At 36.0% G+C, this 14,021-nt stretch overlaps 1 protein-coding gene across 7 annotated transcripts in view; it reads left to right on the top strand.

The window, feature by feature from the left end:
- NRCAM (neuronal cell adhesion molecule) overlaps window positions 1–14,021 on the top strand; it is a 306,610-nt gene that overhangs the window by 289,562 nt on the left and 3,027 nt on the right. For all 7 annotated transcript variants that reach the window (XM_025379924.1, XM_025379923.1, XM_025379921.1 and 4 more), the window contains 2 exons: window positions 4,218–4,349; window positions 5,166–5,244. In XM_025379924.1, the coding sequence (XP_025235709.1) occupies window positions 4,218–4,349; window positions 5,166–5,244 (211 nt within the window). The remainder of the gene's footprint in view (window positions 1–4,217; window positions 4,350–5,165; window positions 5,245–14,021) is intronic.

The following is a 14,021-nucleotide window of genomic DNA, read 5'->3' as shown; positions in this document are numbered from 1 at the left end:
CTGCAAGGTCACAAAGGTCCATAGGCTAAGGAGGACAGGCTGTCTCAGAAAGGGCAGCTTCAGTCAACACTTGGTATATCCAGTCAGTGATTCTGGACCCCTGCAGGCTGCACGTGGTTACTGGTTCTGGATTATTTATGAAGAATCTACTATGTATAAAAATGACCTGTTGTTAAAATTGTTAGAAATGCTTAGGAAAGGAAAAAGTGACTTTAGCCAAAGTTAGATTCACCCTCAAAATCAAGTTGTAGCATTTTTTGTCCTTTTATAGGACAAAAGACAACTCCTTTAGAAAATTATTTTTCACTCAGCAGTGTAATGCCTACAGTTCCAGCAGCAACTGCCAGATAGTTCAAGATGAGGAATCATGATAGGTGGACCTTCTTGTGAGCCTGTGATGGAGAGACAGGACAAGGTCACAACCAGTTTTTGTCACTTTGTACATATAAATGTATTAAAAAGAACAAATATTGAGTCAACTCTAGTGACCTTAGTTAACACATCACCTGTAAGAGCAAATGCTGCTAGCATTCTAGAATGTCTCAGTTTACCATTACACGGCCTCCCTTTTCCCAGTTCACAATGCTCCATCCTTTGGGGCTGCTGGGTTAACTCCAGTGTGAAACCACCGTCTGCCACTGCTCCTGCTCCTCCTCTCCTCTCTTCCCTCTGGGTTCGCGGTGTAAGGATGTCAGTGTTTGGCATGAAAGCATATCATTGGCTAATTTTTAAACTCTGCATTCATGATCTACTTCTCTCTCTTCTTCTGAGTTCTGCTAACTTTAGGACCCTAGACTCAACTTTCATCTACAGTTGTTTCATGAATCTTCCTACCATTACACCGTCTCTCCCTTTTATAGTCTGGATTTTTAAAGTATATTTCTTAATTTTTTTCCTATGGCACAAACTGAAAAACAAACGAGATAGGCGGTGTCCTGTTGCTGCACTTCTTCCCCGTACTACTGGAATGACCTTTCATTACCGCCACCCCACCTCGTGTGACCGCTCATTAGCGCCACTCCCTGCCCCCGTTTGACCTCTCGTTAGTGCCACCCCATCTGGTATGACCAGATCTGACCTCTCATTAACGCCATCCACCTCGTCCCCTTCCTCTTTTACCTGTGTCCCTCAATTACCCAGTCTTTCTTGTCATCACAAAGGATTTAAAACAGATTTGTTTCCCGGGGCCTAACGGGTTTTTTGTCAGTTGTTTCCAAACTTTGGTTAAGGTCACATTTTGCTCTTCCTAAATACATCTAAGCATTTGAACAGGACATTTTCATCCATAGTGCATTCTTCATAAATAGTAGAGAACAAATAACCATTTCCCTCACCCTGTCTCTCTTCTATGTTGATTCTATGGTTCTGAGGACTCAAGAGCATTTTCCTCAGAGACCTCCTATCACAGAGCACAGATACCCATGACAGCAAGCAACGCCAGAGCAGAAGACTGTGGTAAAGCTGACCTACAGAAAACAAAGCAAATCTCATTCTATTTTCATGTTCTTTATATGTGTTTAATTTATCATTTTCTGGATTACTCAAATAATACATGAATATAATTTTATTTTTTTTAAAATTCAGATGGTGAAGATTCTCTTTTACTCTGCTACTCAGCCCTACCCAGCCCTTCAATGGGTGATACCCTCCCATTGAAACTGACTCTAGAAGGAAAACCCACATAGGTTTAATTCTCTCTATGTAGGGGGTGTGTGTGTGTTTGTGGTGCACGATCGTGGTTATGGCTTGGATTTGTATGTCCCAGATGATTTTAGATTGTCCTGATAGGCCTCTTTTAATCATTCTGGAATTTAAATCTTTTATTTTATGCATGGAAACTCAATAGAAGTTTTTATTCCATTTACACAGTTTCTGTTTTATATCAATTTCTGGTGTACTTGTGTGTGTCTGAATGTGACTGTGTATGTGCACACATGCACCTATTACCATATTTTGTCTGCCTATTTTAAATAATAGGGCAGTGAAACATTTTTTTCTTTTAGACATAGAGGCAGAAATTCAAAGTCAGTGTGGATGTTTGTACACCACCCATCAAACATCCATCCAGTTTTTGCATGGTTGCATAGCAGCAAACTGCCAGTCAGTAGTTCGATTTTGGCAGTCACCATCCTTGTAGAACAATATCTCTGCTGGTACCTGAGTATCTTGTTTTTCCCTTTTTAGTTGCATTTAATTAGATGAAAAATGTAAATGCTGAATCTATTATGACAGGGCTGTAAATCAGCACACTAAAAACAAGAACTAACTTTAGTCAAATGCTTAAGAGACTTAATGCCGTTTGGTTTTTGGTTCAGTTTTTTGGGCGTTAATTGAAAGAAATATGTTGCCAAAGCAGATGTAATGATGGACTTTAATACCTTTTTGCCTGTCTCAGAATAGGAAGTGCCTATAGCATTTTATTCTTTAACTGAAGACTTTTGCAGATTTGATATCTGGATTATTTTTAGGAATACATTACAGCAGTATAATATAATGGCTAGTGGCATATTTTCTGGAGTCAGACACAGGTTGCTCCAACTTTTCGGCAAGTTCTTAATCTTCTCTGGGCACGGCTTTATTCCTGATGCCTACCTCAGAGACTTGTTGTAAAGATTAAATGAGATATGCCTTCAGCACAGTGCCAAGCCTATGGTAAGGGTCCAAAACTGTTAGCCATCAGTGTTTTTACCATTGTCTTCATCTTCATCATCATGACTGTGGTATGTATATGGCAAGGAGAAACTACCTAAACTGGTGCTTTACTTGTATGTGGCTATAATACAGCTCAAAACTTCACTAACTAATGAGGCATGAGGGCCTATTGGGAAAAGGCTACCAGCCTTTGACTTGTATTTCAAATAAGGTATTTTTGCTTCTCATTTTATTTATTCTACATATGTCCATATTTTTTTTACCTTCCTCTTCACACTTAATTTTTAGCATTTCCTTTTTCTCCCTAAACTTTATATGGAGAAAAAGAGGCAATGAGATGCTATTCTTGCAACATTGGCAGAACCTGGGATATGCGTAGTCATGTTTATTTCTGCATCCAGAGATCACACACACCTAACTCAACTGTGTAAAATATATTCAGAAGAAATTCAGTCAAATTAAAAGCATGATATAAGCATGCTTATGGAGTCAAAAGAAGAAAATGTTTTATCTTGATTATGGTCAAAAGAGAGAAAATAAAGGTCTTTTAAAAAATAATTTATGCCAGTTAATTAAGCAAATCTGCATGGGCATGTCTGAATAGTCATTGATGCTGCACTTTTTCCCGTAAGATTGATACTTTAAAATAATACCCAAAATGCTAATTATTCTGTGGTTTTCTTAGAAATTTTGCTTATTATGACTGATGGAATAAGGGGTTTCACATTTATTAAACAGAATAGATGAACACTGAAAGGATATGTATACACATAAGTGAGTACTTTCTTTACAAACTAGTCACTTGGGCAAATAATGATTTCACTGACTGAGAGATATGCCAATCTTTTGAATGGATCCTTAGCAATAACAAACATTGATTCTTTGAGGGTAGATTTGGTTTTTCAGAAATTTCCACTCAGAACCAACTCTTGTGAATGAGATGAATAACAAATCTAAGGAATGAGGTGAATAACAAATCTAAGTAATATTTTGGGTGCAAATTGAGCTGCTATATAAAACAATACAGCTGTTTTTCTGATCTGGAAAGGTTTCTTGTGTGGACCTTTTTTTTTTTTAACAGATTTCTAAAAAATATCGAAAATGACAACAGCCTTGCAAGGACAGTGTAGCCTCTAAAAGCAGCTTCTTTGAAGAGAAAATACTCAATTAGATGTATACATTCTGTTCTGTTTAAAACTCAGTTTTATATTTTTCTCATTGTACTTAATGTAAAATGTATCCTGTTAACAGTGAATAATTGGTTTGGGAATTTGTTTTTATTGAGAATATATAGTGAAAATAACTGTGAACACAATGTTCACCAGGGCTTGTTAGCATTTAATGTTATCATTATTCAGATTTCTCTATTTGATTTTTTTAATGAAGATTTTTCAAAGTTAAGTATTTATATAATTTCTGATTAATAATTGACAGATCCTAATTTGGGGCCACATGCAAAATATATGAAAGCTCACATAATGTGGCAATTTTTTACTCTGAGAGACTGCAGCAGTTCCCATCTCCCCTTAACCTATTGCCACCAACACCGTTGATTTATTTTCCAGCGATGGCAAGCCGGCAGGTGGATATTGCAACTCAGGGCTGGTTCATTGGTCTAATGTGTGCTGTCGCTCTCCTTATCTTAATTTTGCTGATCGTTTGCTTCATCAGAAGAAACAAGGGTGGTAAATATCCAGGTAAGAAAGAAAGATTAAAATTGCTTTATAATGCTACATAATAATCCATTAAACTAAAAAGAAATAATGGGGGTAATCATGTAGATTGTAATATTATGTCTTCCCAGAGCCATGAGTTTGGAGTTTCTCTTCAAATGACTTTTGATCCCTTTTTATATAATGGCAACCTAAACATTGTCAATGATCATAAGGCATTTGGAGGATTAAATCAATCTGTTCTCTGAAAACAGTAGTGAGTCTACTTTCTTAGACTCCACATAAGTTATGGATGCTGAAGTAACACCTAAAACCAACTGGCAAGGGGAGAGTTGCAGGGAAGGTGCATGGAGTTTTTCAGAGGAAGTAATGCATGCACTAAGTCTTCATATTGTGATGTGTGACATTGCTTTCCCTATGATGTAATGGTTTATTCAATTTAGCGGACCCATTAAATTTATATTTCCTTTACCTGACCATTTTCCCTTCAGTGACAAGAAAAAAAAATCTATGAAAGAATAGGCTTACAAAAACAATTTGCAACCATTAATATAGTTAATAAATAGATTGGTAAAATAGGGGGAAATCTTAGGAACTTAAAAATTATTTATTTATCGGGTGAGACTAGTCAACTTTATGTGTTAATAAATGTACATTCTATTGGGTTGCCTCAAAAATAAAACACCAACATATATGTGTGGCCACAATATATATGGTTGTACAACATCTACTTGTGTATAGAATTATTTTTCACTGCTGTATATCTCAAAGAATGCTCTCATGGACTTTGAATAAGAAAGAACAGGATCAACAGAAAATCATATCATTTTGACATTTTAGTTAAAGAAAAGGAAGATGCCCATGCTGACCCTGAAATCCAGCCTATGAAGGAAGATGATGGGACATTTGGAGAATACAGGTGAGCCCTGCTTCTCTGCTCTTCATCTTCTCTGCCCACACGAACACAGTCTCGAGAATAGAACTCGGCCAGAACATGCTCTGCCTGGCATCTCATATTTTCCTCAAATAAAAGTTTAGGGATACTTCCATGTCTCAATGTTTACATGTCCCTCATGGTCAAACATTTTCATTTTTCATTAAAAAACTAAATTTTGATTTTAGTCATAATTTTGGAGGTGGAATGTCTCCCACTTTGTCATATTTTCCATGGGCCCATGCTGTATGGATCAATCTAATCTAGCACTGCCAGTGTGCTACTACGAGCATTAAAACAACAAAAAAGACCCCCCAATGCCTGCATTGTAAAGAAAACTATACTTGTCATCTTCTAAACATGCTGTAAGAAAACCAGTGTGAACAGACTTTTTCATCTAGAATTTGAAGCTAGTTTTCCTAAACAAAACCCGTACCCTTGCCCTTTAATCATGAAATGGTGACTAGATTGTTTTAGAAGCTGTTAACTATTAAGAAATATCATAGCCCTCTAGGCAATGTGTTACTCACGGAACTTTGATGATACATTCTTGGCTTGACTCCATCATTAAGGGAAAATGTTAATATAACCTATGTGCTAAATTTTTTAAAGATCTTCTCTTTAAACAAAGATAAATCTTTTCAAGAGAAGGAAAATATTATTTTGGATTTGTTTAAAAACAGAAACAAAATATGTATTCATTTAAATAAAATGTGAGGATTCTGTTATTCTAAAAGTATACCTTTTTAAAATACCTTCTTTACCTTGCTTTTCTTTTTAGAAGCCTCTTGCTTATATAAAATACCTTTTAAATATGCATTAAGCCCACTTTGAGACATTGTTTGCAAGATGAAGAGGCTTTTAGGCGAAATAAAATATTTCACTATTGTGATTACCAGGCAGCATTTGTAGAGAAGATATTTATGTTACTTTTTACCTGTCTCTAGAGCTCATTTTTGGTTTTTCCATGTCACTATCATGTCAATATCATAGAATTTCATGTGACATAATGCTAAGGATGAAAAATATAGAACTGATTGAGAAAAAGACATATATTTTCAATAAAATCACTTTCATATCAGTTTCCATGCAGATACCTGTGTTTTTCCTTTATTATCTCAGCCCCTAAGTTTTTATATTCTGATCTCTTAAAGAGAGATAACTATGATTTCAAAAAGTTCTCAGAATTTCTGTATCTCGTGGTACAGAAAAATGAGTAGTGAGGGTTGTCTTGATATCAGAAGTTGGTTCTGGAGCTGAAGGTGTATGAAAACCTCATGCAGCATCCACACCCAGTTCACCCAAGAGGGTTTTGTAACACATTAGAGCAGCCTGCAGAAGCCCATAGCCTAGGGCATCTGGATGAGTAGAACTTCGCTGAAATAATTCACCTTTCTACATGTTTCTCCTGTAAAGCAGGTAAGCTGACAGTTACTAAATAACTTCTTATTTGTAAGAGTTCTTGTGGCTCTAATTATCGACAGGATATGCATACCACTCCCTTATTTATTGTGATGAAGCAAAATCTTTAATGTGGCCTGAAAAAAAAATATGTATTTGCATGAGTTGGAAATAAACTATTGTCTTTCATACATTCTCCACATGGTGATGGGCTCCTATTCGACATTATCATGCCTCAGTGAATCTGGCAATGTACTGCCCACCATGTGGGTCTCAAACATCACCTTGCTCTTATGGCGATGTGAAACCATGATCTGAGGTCATGTGACTTTCCCAGATAATTGCTGCCTACTCCAATAAAACTTGACTAAAATCAAGGTTAATATTTGGGTGATGGTATACCAGAAGCCCAAACCCCACCGCTCTACAATGTATCCATGTAACAACCTTGCACATGTACCCCCTGGATCTATTTTAAAAACAAACAAACAAAAAATGGAGTTTGAGTTTTATGAACTAGCTTGGAATTAAAAGACTGTTAGTTTTACTTTCAACTCAGCCGTTGCCTGTGATTCATAGTTCTATAATTTCTGTTTTCTTCTACGAGCCATCTACTAACAACTTTAATAGAATTTTGTGTCTGGAGCAGTACATGGCAAGTATTTGGTTACTGGTCTCATAATCACTGTGTTTACGTCTATTTGGTCATATTTCTTTGTCTTAGTGTTAATTTATATGTGCTGTGTTGGTAAAGTGTTTGCAAATAGCTGTCTTTAGCTTAGGCCTTAGTTTCTCAGGAAAGAAAGACTTTTCATTTGGGCTTATTGAGTGCAAACCCAATTGACACAAAGACAAAAACACCTGCACACTTGTCATAAATGTAATGATAAATTTGGGAGGTGCCAAGGGAAATCAGGTTCTGATGGGTGTCTTCAACTTGAAACTTAACTCAATGATATAATTTTTTCAATGAAACTAAAAGTTCTTAAGGACAATCCCACAAGCAAAATCATTTCCCCAAAATTCCAACCATGTTTTTTACTTTGGTTTACAAAGATAGGGCTTTGTCCTTTGATTTCCTGACACTACCTCAGAATGTTTTCCCTTTGGTTTATTTTCTATTTAAAGAAATCCAAACATGTTTATTATCTTAGAGGCTGTGATTAATGAAAACAGTTCCAACTGTTTATTAACAGAATCTTTTATTTTTAATACATTTAAGTGTCATGCACTTCCTGAAATCACCAGGGTCCTGTCTCTGCTTTGCACCTTCTGGAAGCTTTGAGCTCTGTATTATTTATTGATTCTTACTCTCTTTTATTTCAAAAATAAATTATTGTGCTGACCAGACACATACAAAATTAGGACTATTGCCTAAGTGTAAATTAATTCCATTTCTGATTTGCTTATTCACCAGTCTGAGGATGAAACCATTTCTACATGGCTGGCTCTGAGCCAGATGATATTTCATAGTGCAAAGAGGGATAGAACCTCACTGGTGGCCAAATGTGATTATATGCTATAACCCTGTGCCCTTACTCTGACACCTACCCCCAAGCAGTTACCCTCTGTTGGAAGCCTGCAGCTTTCTTTGTTTGTTTCTTTAATTATACAGACAGTAGGATCTGCATCCTTACTAGCATATAGAAAAATCAGAGAAACAATGCAACCAACAGTGTAAGTATTGTTTTATTCTTTAGATCCATTTTCCTTAAAACCAGAATAAACCTAGGTCATAAGCCATATGCCCATATTACTTGAACTCATAACTTACTACGTAATTGGTGGCTCTCACCACATGAATCTTGTCATTCATGTGAACATGGGCTTTTGGCAAGCATGCTAACCCATGCTCATAAGGCTTGAATGATGCCAAGATGTGTTGCATTCGTTATATACATTAGAGTTATTTTGCTTACAAATATGAACTGGCTTGTAAGTAGAATAATAATGAACTTTTAGAGAGTGGGTAGGAAAGAGTATTTGGGTCATGAATGTCACTTGAGCTGCGATGTGGTTTGGCCATGGGAGGGTGGTAACAACAGGAAAATCTGACAGAATTATCACAGATTCACCTGCTGTTGCCGAATTTTACTCAGTGGGATTTAACAGATGTGCACACTTCTGAACAAAGTACTGTTGAAAAACAATATGAACTCCCTAAAAAGTTATTCTTAGGGAAAAAGAAAGGAAAGGATATATTCCAATGCTTTGTCTGCCATCACAAAACTAAGAGGGAATGAAATGTTTTATGTTAGAATTTTTTTAAAAAGTTCTAAAATGCCCACTGTCTCCTCTATTATTTTACAGTGAACACATTCTGCCAGTATTTATTGAGTGCCTACTATATGCCAGGACTTGGGAATATTCAAACCAATAGAATTTGGTCCCACTCAGGGAGTTTATGGCCTAGTGATGGATGCAGGGAAGTAAAAGAACAATGGCCAGAGTGTGAAAAGTGCTATGAAAGAGATGTAACTAAGGTACCAAGGGAAGAGGAGCAGGAAGGTAAAGCCAGGTGGGCAGCATAGAAGGAGGGTGGTACAGGGAGTCTTCTAGGGGAAGTCATGCAGTTTTAGCATTGTGATAGGAACATTTCTTTCCACTGCACAATGATCTTGATTCATAAATCTAAGTCTCAAGAATATACTTGATATTGTATCAATACTTGTATACTGGATACTTTAAATATATATGTCTTATTTTGAAATCCATTCAACCTTTGACATCCAAAACTAATAATTGTCTGATTCCTTAAACATTCTCATTAAAATGTGAATGAATTTTTACTTGTTTTGTAAAGCTTTGAATAATACTGCTGCCCACTCCATTAAAACTTGATTAAAATCAAGGTCTGCTAAATATATATATATAAAAAACTTTTAAATCATCTTCTATGACTTCTTGATTCATCTCATTTGGGAAACTCTCCTTTCATATTTAAACTTGACATGGCAACTTCACTGAATACGATGTCAAAAGCAGTTTATTTACTATTTCATTACAAAATTCATCTTGGAATTGAAAAAGGCAAGCCCTAATACAGTGCTTCACCTAGAGTCGTAACCACTCATTACACCTGGAAAGTTCTGCATGTGTGTTGCATAAGGTATTTCTTAGGAAAAAAAAAAAAAATCTCTCTGAAGTAGGGACCTGGAGTGGAGAGAAGAGATGTGATGGGAGATGGACATGTATGCTTGTTGAACACAAACCATGTGGCAGCACTGTGCGTATGACACACAGTGATTTTTTCTCACTTAACCAGGTTCTAATTATTGAAGTATGATATTATATCACACCACTTATTAAAGACTGGTCTTCAAAAGATCTCACTGCCCTTGAATGGCTTTTCCTGGAAAGAATCTGTTGGAGGAGGGAGCATCCCACTTCCTTCTCTTCTTTCAAGCACAACCTGTGTTGCTGTTGATTCTCTCCTCTGCCACAGCCGTTAAACTGGAGTGAATGGATGTTTCGGGGGAGCCCCTTCTTGGCTGGTCATTAATTATAACTGATATGATTTTGTACGTAAAAACCCAAATGAATCAACAAGCAAATATTATAATAACAGAGTTCAGTAATGTTGCTTGACACAAAATTAACATAAAAGTCTTATATTTCTATGTACCAGCAAGCAATTGGAAAATAAGACTTTAAAACTTATCTAGTTATGATGGCATAAAAATATGATGTAGGAATAAAACTAACAAAAAGGTCTTCCCCCAGTTTCAAGATCCTGTATTCCATTCCATTGGTCAATCTGCCTATCTCTGCCCCAAGACTATACTGTCTTAATAATATAGGTTTTAATAAGTCTCCATATCTGCTAGGTCTAGTTCCCTAACTTCAGTTGTCTTCTTCAAGAGCCTTTTTAATATTCTTAGCCCTTTTCATTTATTTGTACATCATAGAATCAGCCTGCCAAGATGCACATAAAAACCTGCTGAGCTTTTACTGGAAATAAATTGCAACTAAAGGGCAATATGGGGAAGGTTAACATATTTACGATATTTGAGTCTTCCGTCCATGGATGTAGAACATTCCTCTACTCATTCAGATCTTCTTTAATAACTCTGAATAAAAGTTTTATTTTCTTCGGAGGTCTTACACATATTTTTGTTGGATTTGTCTTTATATACTTCATATTTATAGTCTCATAAATGGAATAATATTTAAAATTTTATTTCCTAATTGTTTGCAAGAGCATAAGTAGAATTGACTTTTATGCCAATCTTGTATCAAGCAACATTATGAAAAATCTCCTTATATTCTTACATTTATCTGTAGATTCGTCTGGATTTTTTATATATTCAATCATATCAGTTATGAATAATGATAGCTTCCTTTCATCTATTTCTTTTTCTTATAAAGTTGCTTAGGATTTTTAATGCAGTTTTTATTAGAAGTGGTTTATTCTAATTTATTCTAATTCTAATAATTCTAATTTATTAGAAGTGGCCATCATTATTATTTCTGATTTCAAACAAAGTTTCCAGTTCATCATTAAGGATGATGTTTACTTTAGGTTTCTTCTCGCTACCCTTAATCAGGTTAATGAAGATGCATTCTATTCCTAATGTTAGGAGTAAAAATACATTCTATTCCTAATGTTTTAATCATGAATGGGTGTTGAATTTTTTCATATATCTCTTTCTAAATTTACTGAGATTATCACATTTTTATTTTCTTCTGCTAAAATGATGAATTATGTGAATTGATGTTTTAATGCTAAAATAAACCTGCATTCCTGGAATAAACCCAACCTGGATATGAAATATTGTCTTTTTCTTAGATTGCTAAATTTGATTTGGTCATGGTTTGTTTGGGGTTTTTTCATCTATGTTCATGAATGAGATTAGCCTGTAGTTTGACTTTCTTGAAGTGTTCTTATTGGTTTTAGATATCAATGTTATACTAGCCTCATAAAATGATTAAAGGGGTGGTTCTCAGGACATATTCAAACTTTAATATGCCCAAAATGGAACCATTGATTTTCCCCTCCCAACATGCTCCACTCCATAGTAACAGTACTTCCAAGCTTCCTGTTGCTCAAACCAAAAATCTTTTTCTCTGTTATTCCATATCTAACCCATCAGAAAATCCTGTTGGCTCTACCTTCAAAATATGTTCATAATCTGAGCATCTTATATCACCTCCAGTGTTCCACTCTGGTCCAAGTCACAGTCATCTCACTCCTGGATTATTGTAACATTCTCCCCTGACTCTCTAGAGCAGAGGTTGGTCAACTAAATATCTTAGACTTTACAGGCCACGTGGTCTCTGCTGCAACTCTGCAATTCTGCTGTTGTAGTGCAAAAGCAGCCGTAGACATTATGTGATAAATAGGCATGGCCTAATTTTACTGTAGTTTACCAACCCCAGCCCTCTAAGGTAGGCTATTCTCAACACTGATGGTAGAGTAGTGCTTTTAAAATATAAGTCAGAGCATATCACTTATTATTTGAAAACCCTCCCAGGGCTTCCTATCTCACTCAGAGTTAAAGGCAGCATCCTTACAATGTCCCACAGGCCCTGATTTAGCCCTGCCACTCCCCTTACTTAACTCCTACTCTCCTACTCTGTCTCTCTCTCTCTCTCCAGCCACGCCAAGCTCCTTAGTGTTCCTAGAACATGCCAGTCTTGCCCTCACCTCAAGACATATATACTGCTTGTTACTCCTGCATGAACTGCTCTCCCTCCAACTGTCCACCTTGCTAACTCACCTCTTTTAAAGTTGTTAACCAGATATCACTGCTTGATGAGGCCTTCCTGGACATCTTATTTAATGCCAACTCTCCGTCCCTTCTCCAACACCTTCTGTAGTCTTTACTCAGCTCTGTAATTTGCATAGTGCTAATCATCTTCTGACATAATATATGCATAATTTTTTATTATATTGATTGTTAATTGTATTTTCTTCCACTAGAAATAAAGCCAGTGAGGTGAGGGTTTTAATCTATTTTGTTTGCTGCTATATTCCCAGTGCTGAGAACAATCTGTCTTAGAGTAGGCACTCAGTAAACATTTATTGGATGAAGGGATGGGTGGATAGATGGCTAGACCAAAGAAATGCCACAGATGACAAATTTCCAGTAGTGTATTCCTTGGGACGCTAGTATTACAAGGCAGAATAAGACTAGTCATTGGAATTCAGGTGACAAAATTCTGCCTATTTTGAACTCTTCAGCTGAATTAACTGTCACACTGAAACATGAACTATATTTCACAGGAAGTATTTAATAATTAAACCCCAGAGATGTTGTGTAGGCTGTTTTCATAACAGGTTAGACACTCAATGCTATGTCCTCTGAAGTGCCCCCAAACACAGGCCACCCCAAGACGACTCCTCTCCAGTTGTTTATTAGCAATGATGATCATATAGTTTATTCAGTGTGCAACAAGAAATCGTTTATTACTGAAACAGGTTGTTTTCAGTGGCATATGCCAGTGTCATATTATGCTAGCATTATTTCCCAGACTTGAGATTTTCTTCTTGGAGAAAAATTGAAAAATTTTCCCTAGTAAAAGTTATTGACAAAAGAGCCAGGATACTTGTGCATCTTCAAATATTTGTATCTTGGCTAGAAAAAGAAAAGTCACTGTCTGAAACAGAGGGAGCAGTAAAGTCTTAGCACAAATTGCTAGATTAAATACTGCAGCCCGTGATACCTTTTGTATATTAAGGCTTTTTCATTTTTATTAATATTGTACATGTTTCCTATTTTGCCTTGCATTTTTGTTCTTTGAAAGAAAACAAAATGTTGGATCCTGTCATTGCCTTTTTCTATTTTTGTCACAAATGTTACCTATTTAAAAATAGGTCAATATGCATAACTAGTTATTTGACCGTAAGGGTAAACATTCAAAAACATAATGATTACTCTTCAACTTCCAGAAATTGTGCTTAGGGGTTCAACCGAGAAATAAGCAAAAAATTGTAATAATGGAATCTTGTAAAGTCCTATTAAAGTACACTCCTCAGATTCCCATCCAGCATGGTTAGGCTGCATAACACACATGGAATAAGGGAGCTGGGGGGTTAACATGAGTGTAGGAAGCATTTGCTATTACATGTTTGGAATCACTCACATTCTTTAGAATATATTGGCATGCCATTCATAGTACAAATGTAGTGCTTTTAAGTTAAAGTGCGTCTCTTTCCAGATTAATAAATCTTTACTCATTAACTAAAATATTTACCAAAAAAACAAAAACAAAAAAAACAAAAAACACCTGTGTACTATCAGTATAAGGATTTTGCTTTTCTTCTTAGGCTATTTTCATTTGTTTCTTCTGCATCCTTTTAATGGGATTTGTAGGTCTCTTGAAAGGTAAGGTTGAAGTTTACAGTCTGGCCTGCATTG

Source organism: Theropithecus gelada, chromosome 3 (assembly GCF_003255815.1).
Source record: "Theropithecus gelada isolate Dixy chromosome 3, Tgel_1.0, whole genome shotgun sequence".
NCBI lineage: Eukaryota > Metazoa > Chordata > Mammalia > Primates > Cercopithecidae > Theropithecus > Theropithecus gelada.
This window is presented reverse-complemented; position numbering and strand designations above follow the sequence as displayed.